At 42.8% G+C, this 19,536-nt stretch overlaps 1 protein-coding gene and 1 pseudogene across 2 annotated transcripts in view; one reads left to right on the forward strand and one right to left on the reverse strand.

The window, feature by feature from the left end:
* The window catches only part of BUD13 (BUD13 homolog), a 42,029-nt gene extending 41,245 nt beyond the window's left edge, over positions 1-784 (reverse strand). The window contains exon 1 of one of the 2 annotated variants that reach the window (XM_037152874.2): positions 601-784. In XM_037152874.2, coding sequence (XP_037008769.2) covers positions 601-731 — 131 coding nt within the window. In that variant the 5' untranslated portion in view covers positions 732-784. The remainder of the gene's footprint in view (positions 1-600) is intronic. The other variant, XM_053672978.1, reaches the window with a different exon arrangement.
* A 17,262-nt stretch (positions 785-18,046) lies between these two features.
* On the forward strand, positions 18,047-18,615 carry LOC119054822 (group XIIA secretory phospholipase A2-like; annotated as a pseudogene).
* Positions 18,616-19,536: the final 921 nt, after the last annotated feature.

Consider the following 19,536-nt stretch of genomic DNA (forward strand, 5'->3'; position numbering starts at 1 on the left):
GTTTTCCCTCTGCCAGTTTCTGTATCCAGATTTTTCTCTTCTTAAAAGGACGCCAGTCATATTGGGTTCAGTCTCCATCCTAATCCACTATGCCCTAACACTCCAAAGCTTAAATAATTCATGTCTAAAATACCTAGAATAATGCCTGGCATATGACAAGAACTGTCTAAATGTTAGTTACTGTCGGTAGTAGCAGTACTGAGTTAACAGCAAGTGAGTATAGGCTTCTGACTCAGGACCACAGTCCTTGGGACTGGAGGGTCGGAGCAGGTTCTGGGTCCTAAATACCCAGACACAGAGGCTTTGAATTAGCTCCACCCTTATTCTTGGGGCACGATATTCATTCTCTGCGGGAGCGAACTAAAGACTGTAAAGGCGAGAAACGAATAATGCAGGTCACAGCCTGGCTTGAACCGAAGAGAATGCCCGGAGGCGCGAGCGAGGTCTGCGCGAGCGAGGTCTGGGCGAGCTCCGGGCTCCGGCAGGCTCCAACGAGCCCGCAGCAGAGCGAGGCCGCACCGTGCGTAGGAGGAAGAGCCGGGGGTCGAGGGAAGGGTTGGAGAGGTGTGGGGGGCCGAGCCCCCGCCAGGCCCAACTCACCCCTTGCCGGGCTTAGGCCGCCTTTTGCGACGCTTGAGAATGGACTCCGAGCCCCCGCCGACGCCGGAATCTGCCCTGGACAAGTAACGCTTCAGATACTCGGCCTTGGAGAGTGGCGGAGCTGCCGCCATGGCAGCGGAGGGCGGAGAAACAGCTTGGCGTTAGGGGCGATTTGCTGAAGCCTCGGCGGTGGGGAGGTGGGGCCAGAACCGGAAGTGACAGAGTGCGTTTGCCGTCGCGAGGGCTGACGGGGGAGAGCACTCCCAGGCTTCCCTGCGAGCGAGCGTGCTTCCGGGGCCTACTCTACAACTTTAAGAGGGCGCATCCACGTTACTTCTGTTTGTCCATCCATCTGCTAATTCAATAAGCTATGCAGCAAGTGCTGTTGTAATCGTGAAGCTACAGCCACACCCCAAACAAGATCTCTGCCCCCAGTACCTTCAGGAGGACCCCAGTATAGTGGTTAAAAGCAGACTCTGGAGTTTCAATGTATCTAAGTTTGAGTTCTGGTTCCATAGCTACCTAGCTTTACGACCTTGGGCAAATCATTTTACAAATTGGAGATAACAAAGACACCAAATTCAATGGTTATGAGGACTGACATAATATTACTATGTAAGGTGCTTGAAATAGTGTTTTGCACATAGTATTATTTTTATCAGTGTAAGTGTGTTTAGATGATGAGGAAAATGCTCTAATAGGCTTCCATGTACACTCAAGGTGGGAAATCAGGAATTCCAAACTAAACATAACTACTATGAAAAGTGTGGAAACCTGTGTAACTTCCCCATGTTTGATATTGATAGTCGCCAGCTAGCTCTTTTAGAGAAACTTTCCAATGAAAAGGACCTGAATCTATTTTCAGCATAGCAAAATAGAAGAAGCTACAGAGATTGAATTCTAATACTCAAGCTTGGGGAGAAAGGAAAGAGTTTTCTTCTTTTGAGCATTAAAAGCTTTACCTGAATTATCTTGTTTAACCCTAAAAATCCTCATATAATTTTATAGCCTTATTTTTCCAAATGAGAAAACTGAAGCTTGGAGAGGTTAATGAAGTTGTGCAACTTCACACAGCTGGTCCTTGGGAGCAGAAATTAGCAAAGTGGGGTGCAAGAGATAACCCAATATTTTAAATTAAATATTAGATATATTTTTATCTCGTGTATAAAAATATAAATGAGATAAAGTATATCTCATGCATATTTTATACACTGTTTTAAAGTATATTAGTCAAAAAACCATTGTTATGCTTTAGAAGTAAGTACACATCTTGAGATATATGTTCAAAAATATACAAAACGAATTTGAAGACCACTGCATTGAAGCTTGAATTTTTTTTAGTTTTTAAATTTTATTTTTTTAATTAACATTATATGCAGTAACACATTAGTTTTAGGCATACAGCATAGTGGTTAGACATTTATATTAATATGATAAAGTGATCCCCAATAAATCTTACATGCATGTGATGCCATACATAGTTATTAGAATATTATTGACTATATTCCCTGTACTGTACTTTTTTTATTGTTCAAGTACAGTTGTCTTTATTTTCTACCCAACACTCCCATCCCTAGCACTCATGCACACCTCCCACCCTTGAACCTACCCTCTTCAGCTTTGTCCATGTGTCCTTTATACATGTTCCTTGACGACCCTTCCCCTAATTTCCCCCAGTACCTCTCTCCCCACATCTCTGGCTACTATCAGTTTGTTCTTTATTTCAATGTCTCTGGATATATTTTGCTTGCTTGTTTATTTTGTTGATTAGGTTCCACTTATAGGTGAATACATACAGTATTTGTCTTTCACCACTTAGCATAATGTTCTCCAGTTCCATCCATGCTGCTGCAAAGGGTAGGAGCTCCTTCTTTCTTTCTGCTTTGTAGTATTCCATTGTGTAAATGTACCACAGTTTTTGATCAGCTCATTTACTGATGGGCACTTAGGTTGCTTTCAGCACTGGGCTGTTATAAATTATGCTGCTATGAACATTGGGGTGCATAGGTTCTTTTGAACTGATGTTTCAGGATTCTTAGGGTATAATCCCAGCAGTGGAATTGCCATGTGAATACGCAGTGCCATTTTTAGTTTTCTAAGGAAATTTCATACTGTTTTCCACAGTGGCTGCACCAGTCTGCATTCCCACCAATAGTGCACTAGGGTTCCCTTTTCTTGACAACATCGCCAGAACTTGTTGTTTGTTGATTTGGTTATGATGGACATTCTGACTGGTGTGAAGTTGTATCTTATTGTGGTATCTCAATTAAAACCATTGGACCATGGTTTTAATTTGCATCTCTCTGATGGCTAGTGATGCTAGTGATGCAAATGAGCATGCTTTCACATGTCTCTGGGCCCTCTTTATGTCTTCTTTGGAGAACTGTCTGTTCAGATTCCTTGCCCATTTTATCATTGGGTTTTTTGTCTTCCTGAGGTGGATTTGTGTGAGTTCTTTATATATTTTGGAGATCAAACTTTTGTCCAAGGTATTATTTGCAAATATATTTTCCATATGTTGGTTCCCCTTTCATTTTGCTGATGTTTCCTTTAGCTGTGCAGAAGCTGCTTTTGTTTTTTATGAAGTCCCATTTTTTTAGTCTTTCCTTTATTTCTTTGCTCTAGGGGACATACTGGTGAAAATATTGCTGTGTAGAATATCTGAGATTTTCCTCTCTATGTTCTCCTCTAGAACTTTTATGGTGTTGTGACTTATATTTAAGTTCTTCATCCACCTTGAGTTTATTTTTGTGTATGGTATAAGTTGGTGGTCAAGTTTCATTTTTTTGCATGTACCTGCCCAGGTTTCCTAACACCATTTGTTGAAGAGGCTATTTTTACTCCATTTTGTGCTTTCTGCCCCCTTTGTTGAATATCAGTAGACTTGGGTTTATTTCTGAGTTTTCTATTCTGTTCCATTGATCTATATGTCATGTTTTTATGCCAGTAGCAGACTGTTTTGATCATAGTGGCTTTGTAATATAGTTTTCCCTCAGGTATTGTGATACCTGATACTTTGTTCTTCTTTTTCAACATCGTTACAGCTATTTAGGGTCATTTATGGGTTCCTATAATATTTTTTACTGTATGCTTATTTTTTTAATGTTTTAAATATATTTTATTGATTATGCTATTACAGTTGTCCCATTCCCCCCTTCATTCCCCTCCACCCTGCACACCCTCTCCCACCCACATCCCGCCCCTTTAGTTCATGTCCATGTGTCTTAAGTTCTTTCACTTTTACATTTCCCATACTATTCTTGCCCTCCCCCTATCTTCTACCTACCATCTATGCTACTTATTCTCTGTACCTTTCCCCCCTCTCTCCTCCTCCCACTGCCCTGTTGCTAATCCTCCATGTAATCTCCGATTCTGTGGTACTGTTCCATTCCTGTTCTAGTTGTTTGCTTAATTTGTTTTTGTTTCTGTTTTAGGTGTGGTTGTCAATAATTGTGAGTCTGCTGTCCTTTCACTGTTCATCTTTTTTATCTTCTTTTTCTTAGGTAAGTCCCTTTAACATTTCATATAATAAGGGCTTGGTGATGATGAACTCCTTGAACTTGACCTTATCTGAAAAGCACTTTATCTGCCCTTCCATTCTAAATGAAAGCTTTGCTGGATAGAGCAATCTTGGTTGTAGGTCTTTGGATTTCATGACTTGGAATACTTCTTTCCAGCCCCTTCTTGCCTGTAAGGTCTCTTTTGAGAAATCAGCTGACAGTCTGATGGGAACTCCTTTGTAGGTGACTGTCCCCTTAGCTCTTGCTGCTTCTAGGATTTTCTCCTTCATTTTAATCTTGGCTAATATAATGATGATGTGCCTTGGTGTGTTCCTTCTTGGGTCCAACTTCTTTGGGACTCTCTGAGCTTCCTGGATTTCCTGGAAGTCTATTTCCTTTGGGGAAAGGAAATAGATTGGGGAAATTCTCCTTTATTATTTGTTCAAATAAGTGTTCCACTTGTGGCTGTTCCTCTTCCCCTTTTGGTACCCCTATAATTTGGATGTTGGAGCGTTTAAAGATGTCCTGGAGGTTCCTAAGTAAGCCTCTTCTCATTTTTTCAAATTCTTGTTTCTTCATTCTTTTCTGTTTGGTCATTTTTATCCTCCTTCTGGTCCACTCCATTGATTTGAGTCCCAGTTTCCTTTCCATTACTATTGGTTTCCTGTGCATTTCCATTCATTTCAATTAGTTTAGCCTTCATATGTTCCTCTAATTTGTGACTATAATCAACCAGTTGTGTGAGCATCCTAATCACCAATGTTTTGAACTGTGCATCTGATAGGTTGGCTATCTCTTTGTCACTTAGTTGTATTATTTCTGGAGCTTTGATCTGTTCTTTCATTTGGCCATTTTTTTTTGTCTTGTCATGTGTGTTACATATGAAAGACGGAGCCTTAGGTGCTCACCAGGGCAGGGCAACCCAGTCACTGGGCTGTAACACAGTATCTGGGGGCGGGGTCACAGAGGGCACAATGGCGCTTGCTCCACTCTCTGTCAGATTTCAGTCCCTTCCACTGCTTTCCCCAAGCAAACTGGGACTTTCTGGTGCTGATTCCCAGGTGGGAGGGCTTGTATATGTTTTAGGTGTCTCCAATGAACTTTCCTGTTAGGCTGGGAGTCTCTCCCTGCACCTCGACCCCTACAGGTGTTTTCAATCGGTGTTTCCAGGCTTTATTTCCCAGCGCTGGAACCCTGGGTTTCAAGGTCTGTCTCACTCCCCAGTTATCTGCGCACGAATGTGGGACTGCCACCAGTTAGCCAGCCGACTTGTGTGCAGTGCAAAGCTTCACGGTCACCACCTCACTGAGCCTGCATGTTGCCACCCCATGCCCAGGGTCTGCCAGCCCCCGCCTGCACGCCCAGGGTGCCTTGCGCGCCCAGTGCCACCACTTCCTGTGCCAAGACCACTCTCTGCTGGGCCGCCCGACTCCGCCCTGCCTACTGGTCTGGATAAATGTGTTTATTTCAGCTCCTTGGCTATCCAACTTCCATGAAGTTCAATTTTCTGTCAGTTCTGGTTGTTATCTTGTTTCTAAATTTTTGTTGTCCTTATTTTGGTTGTGTGAGGAGGCACAGTATGTCTACTTATGCCTCTATCTTTGCCGGAAGTTTCCATACAAATGTTTGAGATGTTTGTTCTATATCTGAAATATGTTTCTGGTATTTTAACAGGGATTGTGTTGAATCTATAAATTGCTTTGGGTAGTATGGACATTTTAATGATGTTAATTCTTTCACTCCATGAACCCAGTATATGCCTCCATTTATTTGTGTCTTCCTTAATTTCTTTCTTCAGTGTTGTGTAGTGTTCTGAGTACAGATATTTCAGCTCCTTGGTTAGGTTTATTCCTAGGTACTTTATTTTTCTCATTGCTATTGAAAATCAGGGTTTCTATTCCTGATTTCTGTTTCTCATATCTCATTGCTAGTATACAAAAATGCCTTCAATTTCTGAAGATTGATTTTGTATTCCACTGTTTTGTCAAATTCACTTATTAGGTTGAGCAGTTTTTTGGTGGAATCCATAGGGTTTTCTATGTGCACTATCATGTCACCTGCAAACAGTAACAGTTTTAATTCCTCCTTTCCAGTTTTAATGCCTTTTATTTCTTTTTCTTATCTTTGTCACTAGGACTTCCAATACTACGTTGAATAAAAGTGGTGAAATCAGACATCCTGTCTTGTTCCTGATCTTAGTGGGAAAGGTGTAGGTTGGGCCCATTGGTTGTAGGTGTCTCATACATGGTTTTTATGTTGAGGAATGCTCCCTTTATTCCCACTTTGCTGAGTGTTTTCATCATAAATGGGTGCTATACCTTATCAAAAGCTTTTTCTGTATCAATGGATATGATCCTGTGAGTTTTTTCTTTGTTTTTGTTTATGTGATGTATTACATTTACTGACTTGAGAATATTGTACCATCCTTGCATCCATGGGATGAATCCCACTTGATCATGGTGTGTGATATTTTTAATGTATTGTTTGCCAATATTTTTTTAATTAAATAAATTTATTTATTTTTTTGAATTGTTTATGCTGTTACAGTTGTTCTATTCCCCCCTTCATTCCCCTCCACCCTGTCCCCTCAACCCCCCCATTACCCCCCCTTTAGCTTATGTCCATGTGTCTCAAGTCCTTTAGGTTCTATATTTCCCATACTATTCTTGCCCCCCCATCTATTTTCTATCTACTGTCTATGCTACTTGTTTTCTGTACCTTCTCTCCCCGTCTCCTCCTCCCACTCCCCTGTTGCTAACCCTCCTTGAGATCTTCATTTCTATGTTTCCACTCCTGATCTAGCTGTCCTTTTAGTTTGCTTTCGTTTTAGGTGTGGTTGTTAATAACTGTGAGTTTGTTGTCCTTTCACTGTTCATGTTTCTTTAACTTCTTTTTCTTAGATAAGTCCCTTTAACATTTCATATAATAAGGGCTTGGTGATGATGAACTCCTTGAATTTGGTCTTATCTGAGAAGCACCTTATCTGTCCTTCCGTTCTAAATGAAAGTTTTGCTGGGTAGAGCAATCTTGGTTGTAGGTCTTTAGTTTTCATGACTTGGAATATTTCTTTCCAGCCCCTTCTTGCCTGTAAGGTCTCTTTTGAGAAATCTGCTGACAGCCTGATGGGGACTCCTTTGTAGGTGATTGTCCCCTTAGCTCTTGCTGCTTCCAGGATTCTCTCCTTCGTTTTAATTTTGGCTAATGTAATTATGATATGCCTTGGTGTGTTTCTTCTTGAGTCCAACTTTTTTGGTACTCTCTGGGCTTCTTGGATTTCTTGGAAGTCTGTTTCCTTTGCCAGATTGGGGAAATTTTCTTTTATTATTTGTTCAAATAGTTTTTCCACTGGTGGTTGTGTCTTTCCCCCTTCTGGTACCCCTATAATTCGGATATTGGAGCGTTTATAGATGTCCTGGAAGTTCCTAAGCTTCTCCTCATTTTTCTGAATTCTTATTTCTTCATTCCTTTCTGATTGATCATTTTTTTCTTCCTTCTGGTTCACTCCATTGAGTTGAGTCCCAGTTTTTTTTTCATCTCTATGGGTTTCCTGTGGAATTCCATTCATTTCCCTTAATTTAGCCTTCATATGTTTCTCTAATTTGTGGCTATAGTTCACCAGATCTGTGAGGAAGCTGATGACCAGTGTTTTAAACTGTGCATCTGAGAGATTTGCTATTTCTTCGTCACTTAGATTTATCTCCGGGACTTTGAGGTCCCCCTGCGACATTTTTGGTCTGTTCTGGCCCTTTAAGTGAGAGAAGCGGCGCCTTGGAGTCCCAGGTCGCTGGGTTGTGACGCTGTATGTGGGGGCGTGGTCAGAGCGGGGAAAATGGCGCCGCCTCCGCAGCCGCAGCCGGTCCCACCGCTCACTCCCTCACCCACGCGTAACCGGGCACCCACAGTCAACTCGCTGCCACCGCCTCCCCACTGACTCCTCCGTAGTCGCTCACCCGGTGGGCTGCTCACTAGGTCCAATCCTGGGTTTGGAACCCGTGCGACTGGATTCGCGCGTCTGGATTCCGCGCCCGCGCCCGGGTCGATCGAGTTCTTCTTTGTAACTCCTCACCCGCCGGTTTCGCCCCTTACCGGTCGGGCCGAAGAATTTGTTGTTTGCGGACTTCTGAAAAGTTCAGTTTTCCGTGTTCTGGTTGTGTTTTCTGATGCTAATATTTAGTTGTCCTTAAACTTGGTTGTGAGAGGAGGCAAGGCACATCCACCTTAAACCTCCATCTTGGCGGAAGTCCCCGTTTGCCAATATTTTGTTGAGGATTTTAGCATCTATGTTCATCAGCAATATTGATCTGCAGTTTTCTTTCTTTGTTGTGCTTTTATCTGGTTTTGGGATTAGGATGTTCCTGGCTTCATAAAAAGAGTTTATGAGTCTTCCCTCTTCTTCAGTTTTTTGGAGTAGTCTGTGAAGGATAGAGGTTAACTCTTCCTTAAATACTTTGTAAAATTCTGCTGTGAAACCATCTGGTCCAGGGTTTTTTGTGTGCTGGGAGTTTTTTTTTATTACTGCTTCAATTTCACCAACTATTACCAGTCTGTTCAGGTTTTCTGCTTCTTCATTCAGTTTTGGAAGTTTATATTTTTCTAGAAATTTGTCCATATCACCCAGGTTTTCAAATTTCCTGGCATACAGTTCTTCGTAGTAATTTCTTACAATCCTTTGTATTTCTGAGGTATCGGTTGTAATCTCTTCTCTTTCATTTCTCACTTTATTTATTTGGGTCCTTTCTTTTTTTTCTTGATGAGCCTGCTTAAAGGCTTGTCTGTTTTGTTTATCTTTTCAAAGACCCAGCTCCTGGATTTACTGATCCTTTGAATTGTTCTTTTAGTCTCTATGTCATTTAATTCTGCTCTGATGTTGGTTATTTCCTTCCTTCTGCTTGCTCTGGGCTGTCTTTGTTGTTAGTCCTCAAGTTCTTGTAGGCATAGGGTTAGGTTGTTTATTTGAAATGTTTGCACTTTTTTTCTTCCGCCAAGATGGAGGCATAGGTGGAGACACCGTGCTTTCTCACACAACCAAATTTAGAGACAACAAAATATTAGCAACAGAAAACACAGCCAGAACACAGAAAATTGAACTTTTCAGAAGTCCGATAACAAAGAATGCTTCAGCCTGACTGGTAAGAGGGGCAAAACCAGCAGCTGGCGGAGCGGGGTTGCATAGGAAAACTCGGTCAGACGGACTCAGGTGCGCGGATCCCAGGCGTGGGGGTGCAAAGTGCCGACCCAGTGAGCAACCGGCGGGTCCGGTGAGGGCGAAGGGCCATGGGTTGAATGTGGTGGCGCATTCCTGCGCAGATAGACCGGTGAGGGAGTGGGCAGTGAGATGGGACAGGTGGGTCCCAGTGATGGGAGGCAGCAGAAAGGGCCGCCATATCCTCAATCTGACCCCACCTCCACATACAGGGTCACAACCCAGCGACCCTGCCCTGGAGGCCCCGCCCCGCTCCTAAGGCTCCACTCCTCATACATAATGGGCGTGAACAGACCAAAAATGGCTTAACAAGATCTCAAAGCCCCAGAGCCCATAACTCTAAGCGAGAAAGAAATAGCAAAACTTTCAGATGCACAGTTCAAAACACTGGTGATCAGGATGCTCACAGAACTGTTTGATTTTAGTCACAAATTAGAGGAACATATTAAACTAATTGAAATGAAGGGAATTGCACAGGAAACAAATAGTGATGAAAAGGAAACTGAGACTCAAATCAAGGGAGTGAACCAGAAGGAAGGAAAAAATGACCAAACGGGAAAATATGAAGAAACAAGAATTCAAAAAAATGAGGAGAGACTTAGAAACCTCCAGGACATTTTTAAACGCTCCAACACCCGAATCATAGGGGTACCAGAAGGGGGAAAGGAACAGCCACCAGTGGAAAACTTATTTGAACAAATAATAAAGGAGAATTTCCTCAAACTGGCAAAGGCAATAGACTTCCAGGAAATCCAGGAAGCTCAGAGAGTCCCAAAGAAGTTGGACCCAAGAAGGAACACACCAAGGCACATCACAATTACATTAGCCAACATTAAAATGAAGGACAGAATTCTAGAAGCAGCAACAGACAAGGGGACAGTCTCCTACAAAGGAGTTCCCATCAGACTGTCAGCTGATTTCTCAAAGGAGACCTTCCAGGCAAGAAGGGGCTGGAAAGAGGTATTCCAAGTCATGAAATCCAAAGACCTACAACCAAGATTGCTCTATCCAGCAAAGCTTTCATTTAGAATGGAAGGACAGATAAAGTGATAAGGTCTTCAGATAAGGTCAAATTCAAGGAGTTCATCATCACCAAGCCCTTATTATATGGAAGGTTAAAGGGACTTACCTAAGAAAAAGAAGATAAAAAATATGAACAGTGAAAGGACAGCAGACTCACAGTTATTAACAACCACATCTAAAAAGCAAACTAAGAGGACAGCTAGATCGGGAGCAGAACCATAGAAATGAAGATCTCATGGAGAGTTAGCAACAGGGGAGTGGGAGGAGGAGAAGGGGGGATAAGGTACAGAAAATAAGTAGCATAGATGGTAGGTAGAAAATAGACAGGGGGAGGGCAAGAATAGTAGGGGAAATATAGAATCCAAAGAACTTGAGACACATGGTCATAAACTAAAGGGGAGGAATGGTAGAGGTGGGGGGTGCAGGATGGAGGGGAATGAAGGGGGAAATAGAACAACTGTAATGACATAATCAATAAAATAAAAATTAAAAAAAAATAAAAAATAAAGTGAAGGAGATATAAAATGCTTCCCCCAAAAAAGAAATGTTTGCATCTTCTTTGGGTAGGCCTGTATCACTATGAACTTCCCTCTCAGGACTGCTCTTGCTGTGTCCCATAAGTTTTGGACTGTTGTTAGTTCATTTTCATTTGTTTCCAGAAACTTTCTGATTTCTTCCTTGATATTATTCTTAACCCATTCACTGTTTAATAGCATGCTATTCAATCTCTATGAATTTGAGTGTTTGGGTTTTTTTTTTCATTGAAGTTGGTTTCTAGTTTCAGTCCCTTGTGGTCAGAGAAAATGCTTGGTATAATTTCAATTTTCTTGAATTTGTTGAGTCTTGTTTTGTGTCATATCATGTGGTTTATTTTTGAAAATGCTCCATGTGCACTTGAAAAGAATGTTTAGTTAGCTTCTTTGGGATGAAGGGCTCTCTATATATACATCAGTTAAGTCCATTTGATCTAGGGTATTGTTCAATGCTGCAGTATCCTTGTTGATACTTTGTTTGGAAGATCTACCTATTTCTGACTGTGGGATGTTAAAGTTCTCTAGTACAAGTGTGTCGCTCTCTAATTCTTTCTTGAAGTCTTCCAAAATTTTCATTATATATTTGGGTGCTCCTATGTTGGGTAGGTACATATATGTTTATAATGTTTATGTCTTCTTGATAAATTCTTCCCTTGAGAATTTTGTAGTGACCTTCTGTGTCTCTTTATGGCCTTTGTTTTGAAGTCTGTTTTGTCTGATATGAGTATTGCTACACTAGCTTTTCTTTGCTGCCCATTTGCTTTGATATTTTTTTAACCCTTCACTTTCAGTCTGTGTAGGTCTTTTGTTCTAAGGTGGGTCTCTTGTAGGCAGCATATGTGCAAGTCATGCTTTCTTATCCATTCAGCTATGGTATGTCTTTTGATTGGAGCATTTAATTCATTAACATTTAAGGTTATTATTGATAGGTACTTGTTCATTTTTCCTGCTTTGTACCTGTGTTTCTCTCTCTCTCTTTTTCTTCCTCTTCTTAAAGCAGTCCCTTTAGCATCTGTTGCAGAGCTGGTTTGGAGGAGGTGTATTCTTTGAGGCTTCTTTTGTCTGGGAAGCTCCTTAGTTGGCCTTCCATTTTAATTGAGAGCTTTGCTGGATAGAGTAGTCTTGGTTGCACACCTTTGGTTTTCATTACTTGGAGTATTTCTTGCCATTTTCTTCTGGCTTGGAACCTTTAGATGGGGCTCCCTTGTATGTAATTTCTTGTTTCTTCCTTGATGCTTTAAAGATTGTCTATAAGATTTGTCATTTTAATTATGGTGTGTCTTGGAGTGGGCCTCTTTGGGTTCATCTTGATTGGGACCCTCTGAACTAAGCAGGTTTTCCCGTCCCCAGGTTTGGGAAGTTTTCTGTCATTATTTTTTCAAACAGGGTTTCTATCCCTTGTTTCTTCTCCTTCTGGTATTTTTTAAATCTTTTTCCATGCAGCTACTATATTTGAGTGTTCCCTTCTACCTTGTCTTCCAGCTCACTAATTCAGCCCTCTGCTCCAACCTGTTCATAATTCCTTCTAGTATTTTTTATTTCAGAAATTGTATTCTTCATTTCTTCCTGATTCTTGTTTATAGTTTGTTTTCTTATTCATACCATTGTAGTTCTCACTCAGTTCCTTGTAGTTGTGAGTTCCTTGAACATCCTTATCACGATTCTTTTGAATTCTACATCTGTTTGCTTGCCTCCATTTCACTTAGCTTTTTTACTGGAGTCTTCCATTCCTTTTGTGTGTTCTTTTTTTGTGTCCCCATTTTAGGTAACTCTTTGTTTCTGTGTTTCCTGATGCTCTGCTTTGCTAGCTGTCTTTGTAGGGTGGACCTTTATGGTAAGAGTTCTGTGGGACTCAGTGGTGTATTCTCTTTGATCTCCTTGTCTGGATGCTCTAAGTTTGCCCTTTCTTCTGTTTGTTTGGGCTTTCTTGTTGTACTTCAGCTTTACCTGTTTATGGTTTCCTTGTTGAAGGGTTCTCCCCTCCAGTGTGTTTACTTGTATTCACAACTCCCACCTTGTCTTGTGTGTGATCAGGGCAGGGCAAAGGCAAAATGGAATAAGACAGAGGGAGAGTAGTCTATGGGATTTAAAGTCCTAACAAGTAGAAAACAGATAGGAGATCTTTTGGAGAAGTACAGCAATAACTGTGGTATTTTACCCAACTAGCCACTTTTTATAAAAGGTGAAAAAGAGAGAAGACTCTTATTAGAAAGGAAAAAGAATGTGAGCTGACTTTAGAAAAGCAAAGCACTTATGTGAGGTTAGATTGTGTGATACAGTGAGAGGAAGGGATAGAAACTTGGCATAGTGTGTGAGACAATGAAGTTAATTTAACCACAACGGTAATAAAGCTCAGGAAGGTGCCAAATTGGATTAAGACCAGGGAAGGGTGTTGTGTTAGCTTTGGAATAACAATAATATAATAAGAAATACAGACTCTGAATAAAAAGTAAAAGACCAAGAGTAATGTGTTATTAGGATATGAGTGAAGTGAAAGAAAAATTAAAATGCAATATGAAAGGAGAAAAAAGAAAACCAATCAAGTAAAAGAAAGATACTAAATAGAAGGAAGAGAAATAAAAAAAAATAACAAAAAATAAAATGCAAGTTCTGAAGGATAGTAAAGTGAAATTCGCTTGAGCCATTAGTGTCAGCCTTCTGACTTCTTTCTGGATCTGTCTTTGGTCTTCTCACAGCTCCAGGTCTTACTGTCTTACTCTTGAAAAAAAAAAGAGAAAAAAAAAAGGGAAAAAAGGCCTCCTGCTGACTTTAAATCTGCCCAACAGTTGTACCGGTCTTCTGGCTGCTGCCAGCAGAGTAGGGGCCAGTCTCCATTTTTTCCCCTTCCTGTGGTTCCCCTTCCTGTGGATGGGTCTCAGTATGGGCTACAATATTCACAGGTGCCCAGTTTCCAGCCCATGTCTTCAGAGTGCTGTGTGGTCCACTATCCACTCTGTGCATTTATGCAAGGCCAGCACCGATAACCTACATCACTGTGCAACCCTTTGGTTATTCCATGAGGTGCACTGAATGGGAGAAAATCATAGCCCCCCTCCCTCTTTGTTGGCCTGGGCCATGCACACAAAGTCCCTTCAGGGCAGTGTAGTTCCCCTATTGAACTAAGTCTCTCTGGGTGCTGCTACCTCTGAGTCCCTGCTGGCCCCCTTTGATCAGTCACAAGATGCCCTGAGTGGAAGCAAATCGCTCCCCACCTCCTCCCTCCTTGCACGGTGGCTGAGAACCTTTTCTGAGTGAATTCCTCTTGGTTGCAGCTGTACATTCCTAACAAGCACTCAGCTTTCCCACTCAGACTAACTCTCTATCTGGGTCAAGGTCCGTTGTGGCCCATCTCTTCTCCTAGCTCCACGAGTCATCTGGCTCCCCAGTTTCTCTAGTACTGTCCAAGCCAGCAGCCACAGTCCCAGCCAAGGTACACCACAGCAGTGTGTCTCTCACTGCATCTTTATCCTCCCAGTGACTTTAAGCATCTGGGTCTCTCCTGGTGTGGTTCTGTGACCTCCTCAGTATGGTAGGGGAGGAAGCTGCTAAGTTACAGTCCCTGATCCAGCTTGCCTACAATGCTCCTGCAGCAGCCACAGTTTCTGGAGCAGGGCTCAGGGACTTTCCCCCTTGGCCTACAAAATCTCCTTACTGTCTGTTTCTAAACATTCTTTGCCAACTTTGGCTTTCAAACTTCCTATTAGCTGGGATTCTGTTGGCTGTTCACTCTGTATTTCAGAAGGACAGCTAGGTGTCCCAGCTGGGTGCACCAAGTGGGTTCAGCTTCCACCAACCTTGCCACCATCTTCTGGACCTGAAGCATGAACCTTTAACCACTGGGCTATACTGAGTGGTCACAGCACAGGCCCAGGGAGGAAAGGCTTGTGAGAAGGGTACACTGGACCAACACAGGGCTTCACTAGCTGGAGGTTACCAAGGGTATTCCATATACAACCCTGCCTTGGCTGCTAGTCCACTTTGGTCTATCTAGAACTTCATAGTTTGGAAAGCCTCATATTTCTGCTCCAGTGGACATTAGCAGTGCAGTCCTCAGCCATATCAACCCTCTTCTATGTTCAGTTCCACTGCTACTAAGTACCCAACCTTTGCTAGACAAGACCCATGCTCATGTCCCATCCCTGTCTACCTCACAGGGCAATTAAGCAAGATCAAATGAATTTATGAGGCATATCATGCCACAGCATCTAGTAAATCTCTCTCTGTTTGCATCTATATAGTAAAGCAAATGCAGTAATTGTGGACTTGACCCCAAAATGCTCAGGAGCTCAGGTTTCTGATTGGCCTGGGTTTTGAGACCTATCAGAAGCTGTACTTTCTTTCTACAAGGTACCTAACCTCTCTGAGGCTGTTTCTTCTCCTGTAAAATGGGTATAATTTTATTTATAGCTGCTTTTTCCCAGGAAGGGTTTAAAGCAGAAAAAGACACTTAAAAATTGTGATATGAGAAAATACATCTAAGAGTAATTCACAGTTACTAACTCACTAATCCTCACAAAAACCATATGAAGTAGTTGCTTTATTGCCCCCATTTTACAGAGCAGGAGTTGAAATATTGGAGGTACAGCACTAAAGAGGGCTTCCTGAATCCTAACGTGAGCACACAGAACACTAGCTTTTTTCTCTTCACAGTTGAGAACACCTCCATTTTTCTGTAGAGAAGTATGCAAACATTAAAAAAAAAAAAGACTAAAGCCAAGTGTCTTAAACACCAGTGCCCTAAATTTAAAGTGGCCATTCCCTACATATGCTGCCTGGCAACTGACATGCCACAAAGGAGAAAACATACTAACAAAGTGGTAAGTCTTACAGAACCCACCATCAACACTTTCACCTAGCAATTATCCTTTATATTTATCCCATGTTCACCTTATCATGACACAGATGCACACTCAATACCTGTGTTCACAGCTCTAGTGGCTAAATATGGCTGTATTTAATATGCTTGAAATATGAAGCAGAATTACCCTCACAAATGAACTCCTTTCCCTTTTTTGTTGTAGACAGCTCTGCCTTGTTCTAGGAATTGTATCTCCACCCCTTGTGGCTAAGGGTGAGCAACAACCTTTGGAATGTGAGCCACAGGAGACAAAGCTTGTCTCTGGTAGCAAATGCTGCCTCAGTTTCCTCTCCCTGCCCCCAAAGCTTGGTCAGAAGTCAATGATGGGTAAGACCCCTCACAGTGGGGGAGCAACCTAAGCCAGACTGGGGAGGGGGGGCTGCACAAAGAGTGAGCAATGGACACCCCCCTCCAAGCTTCGACATAGCTGGAGTCCCCATGTTCTCTGGGAGAAGTGCTTCCTGGCTCTAATCCCCTTAATCCTGAATACCTGATGGGGAAGGATGCAGCTCCTTGCCTTGCTAGAGCATGTCCTGCGGGGAAAAATCTGGCATCACAAAGACTTCCTGATAAACCTGTGAAATCTGCTCTGCTAAGAGTGCTTTCATTCATATGTTAAGGGTTCAAGCAGGAAACCCTAAAACTGTTCCTGACAGACTCTGACTCATACCAAGCCCCCAGATTTCTTTGAAATGTTATGTTTGATCCTTGCTGCCCTGTATTCCTGTGCATTACAACCCAATAAAAGCCCCTAGAGGAGTGGGCTCAATGCTTTTTTCCCCTGAGAAACTGGCTACTGCTCACAGCCTTTTTCCTCTGGGAAAATGGCCACTTCTCCTACCCAAGCAGATCACATTATGCCTGTCGATTACTCTCATTGTGGCGGTCAGGGGAACTTGCGAGGAAGTCAACCCCACACCTTTTAATATAATCACAAAACTCACAAGTTATCCTGATGGCTGTGAAACTGAATCTGCATGTTCTTAGGCTGGCACTTTGACTGTTTCACCTTCCTTGGCCTTAGAGCAGGACCCTTCCCTTACCTGTTAACCTCTGTGCTACCTCCAGCATCCTCACAAGGCTCAATCCAGGATGGAAGATTTGTGGGCATCTGCTGAGGATTTTATTAACCATATGCTATAAACTAGAGGCTGTAGGATAGAGCAGTGTTAGATGTAAGCACCCACTCCCAACAGGCTGTAAGAAGTGAGACTGGAGTTGAGTACAAAACTGAAGACTGCCATGCCTCAGCCCCGTCAAAGCAGGATGTACCTTGGCTGGGTTATCCCAGTCTGGCACCTCCTCCTCAGTCTTTGCAAGTTCAGAAACTCAGGCTATCTTTTCCCAGTAACTGATTGGAACCCGGGAGACTGCCTCATACCAAACTTACAAGACTCAGCAATAAACTGGAATGCCATTTTCTTGCCCTTCACAATTGGAAATGAAGCTGACATCAGAATCCATCTTCCATACACAACCACCCTGTAGAAAATGTCATTCAAGAGACCAATCAATCAATCAGGTGACCTAGTGAGCTCTGATCCCCAAGTCATTGGGAAATACGTATGTGGGCAATCTTATTAGAGTAGATTAGAAGACTATTTAGTGTTGTAGCTTTATAGTTTGTGAGTCATTGCTACCTTTAGTCTCCAAATTCTTAAAACACTTTACTCTTAGACCTGGCTGGTATAGCTCAGTGGATTGAGCACGGGCCTGTGAACCAAAGGATTGCAGTTCGATTCCCAGTCAGGGCACATGCCTGGGTTGCAGGCCAGTTCCCAGCAGGGGATGCACGAGAGGCAACCATACATTGATATTTCTCTCCCTCTCTCCTTCCCTTCCCCTCTAAAGATACATAAATAAAATCTTAAAAAAAAAAACTTCACTCTTGCCCTCCCTTATAGAAATTTGAGATGCAGGTATGGGAATCAGTCCCGCATCAAGGTAGTAAGATGCCAAAGAATTCAATATGGAGAGATGTCTGTAAATAGAACCTTTGGAAACAAATACATTTAAGAAAGAGGGAGGAGGCAGAGATTCCACATAAGAAATGTTCTAACTGAAGGGGAAAGACAGGGTGCAATATCACAGAAGCCAAGAAAAGGACAGAGAAATGGTCCACTGTGAAATGTGACAGAAGAGGTCCCGCCAGAGCACGGAAATGGCATCAAGGGCCGCCCCCTAGCTGGGAAAGAGGAGTGGACTCGGAATTGCCTGGGCAGTGGGGCAGGACTGCGCGTGTGGCTGCCTAGGGCGCCCCAGAGGCTTTGTAGGGTCGCGCCGTGCGCGGCTCCGGGGACTGGTGGTCCTTACGCGGCTGGGCATTGCGCGGATGGCCCTGCTTCGGTGTCCCGCACTGGCTTTCCTCCTCCTGGCCCACACTGCGGAGGTCAGGTGCCAGGAAGAGGCTCAGACCACCGACTGGAGGGCCACCCTAAAGACTATAGGGAACTGCGTTCACAAGATCGGTATGTACCTAAATGCCGCCTTGGACCTCCTGGGAGGCAGGGATAGTCTCTGTCAGTATAAGCGCAGTAATGGATTTAAGCTTTTCCCACGTTATGGTTTTAAACCCTCCCCACCGAATGGATATGGCTCTCCACTATTTGGTGTTCATCTTAGTATCAGCATCCCTTCCCTGACAAAGTGCTGCAACCACCACGACAGGTGCTATGAGACCTGCGGCAAGAGCAAGAACGTCTGTGATGAGTTCCAGTACTGCCTCTCCAAGATCTTCCGGGAGGTGCAGAAAACTCTAGGACTCACTCATCGTGTCCAGGCCCGTGAAACAGCAGTGGAGCTCTTGTTTGACAGTGTTATACATTTAGGCTGTAAACCGTACCTGGACAGCCAACAAGCCACTGTCGGTGTCGCAATGAAGAAAAAACCGATCTTTAAAGAAGATGCTGACAGGTGGTGCCAATGAGGATGAAAGAACATAACCTTTGGCAAAGAACTAATGGTTTTTATAGCATGAAACTGCCTAATTCTTATTTTAAGACATAATTTTGACATTAAAACTTCAAACTAAAAAAAAAAAATGTGACAGAAGACTAGAAAATGAGAACATTGTCCGAGTGGAAAATTCCACTTGTGTGATCTTTGAGAACAGTTTAACAGAGTAGTGAAAATACATGTCTGTGTGACTACTAAGTTATCTCTAACCAGGCAATTCCTCAGAGTTGTTTGTAGCACAAAACACTAACACCTCAATCAACAGGTCTTTGTTAAACAAATACCTTGCAGCAGGCATGGCAGAAGTCATCAGGGGTTAATGCAGTGCAAAGAGCACCAGTGGGGGAGTCCAGGGCCGCAGGCTGCAGACTGCTGAGTCCATACAACTGTAGGCAGCCCCCTCCCTCTCTGGTTGAACCAGTTTCTCCATATGTGAGAGTGAGACTAAAGGACCTCAAACACCCTCAACTGGCTCTAATATTTTCCAGCCTCAAGCTTTTGCATTTACAGTTTCCTGTGCCTAAATATCTCTTCTCTCAGCTATTTGCATGGCTTACTCCCTTACCTCCTTCTCAGCTTTGCCAAAATGTCAAATTATCACCTTCTTGTTAAGACCTTCCCCGACTAATCTATTTAAGCACCTACCCCCACCTTCCCTGCTTTTATATCCCTCCATAACACTAACCACTGTTTTACATATCGGTTTATTATCAATCCCCACCATCGATTTTCCCCACTAGACTTTAAGCTTCACAAAAGCAGACCTTTGTTTTGTCCACTGTTCAGTAGTGTGCCTGGTACAAAGTGAGCACTCACACGTCTACGCAGGAATGAAAGAAATGCCAGCTGCAATCTCCAAAGAAC

This window comes from Artibeus jamaicensis, unplaced genomic scaffold (genome assembly GCF_021234435.1).
Source record: "Artibeus jamaicensis isolate MK-2021 breed Jamaican fruit bat unplaced genomic scaffold, CSHL_Jam_final contig_196, whole genome shotgun sequence".
Taxonomy (NCBI): Eukaryota; Metazoa; Chordata; class Mammalia; order Chiroptera; family Phyllostomidae; genus Artibeus; species Artibeus jamaicensis.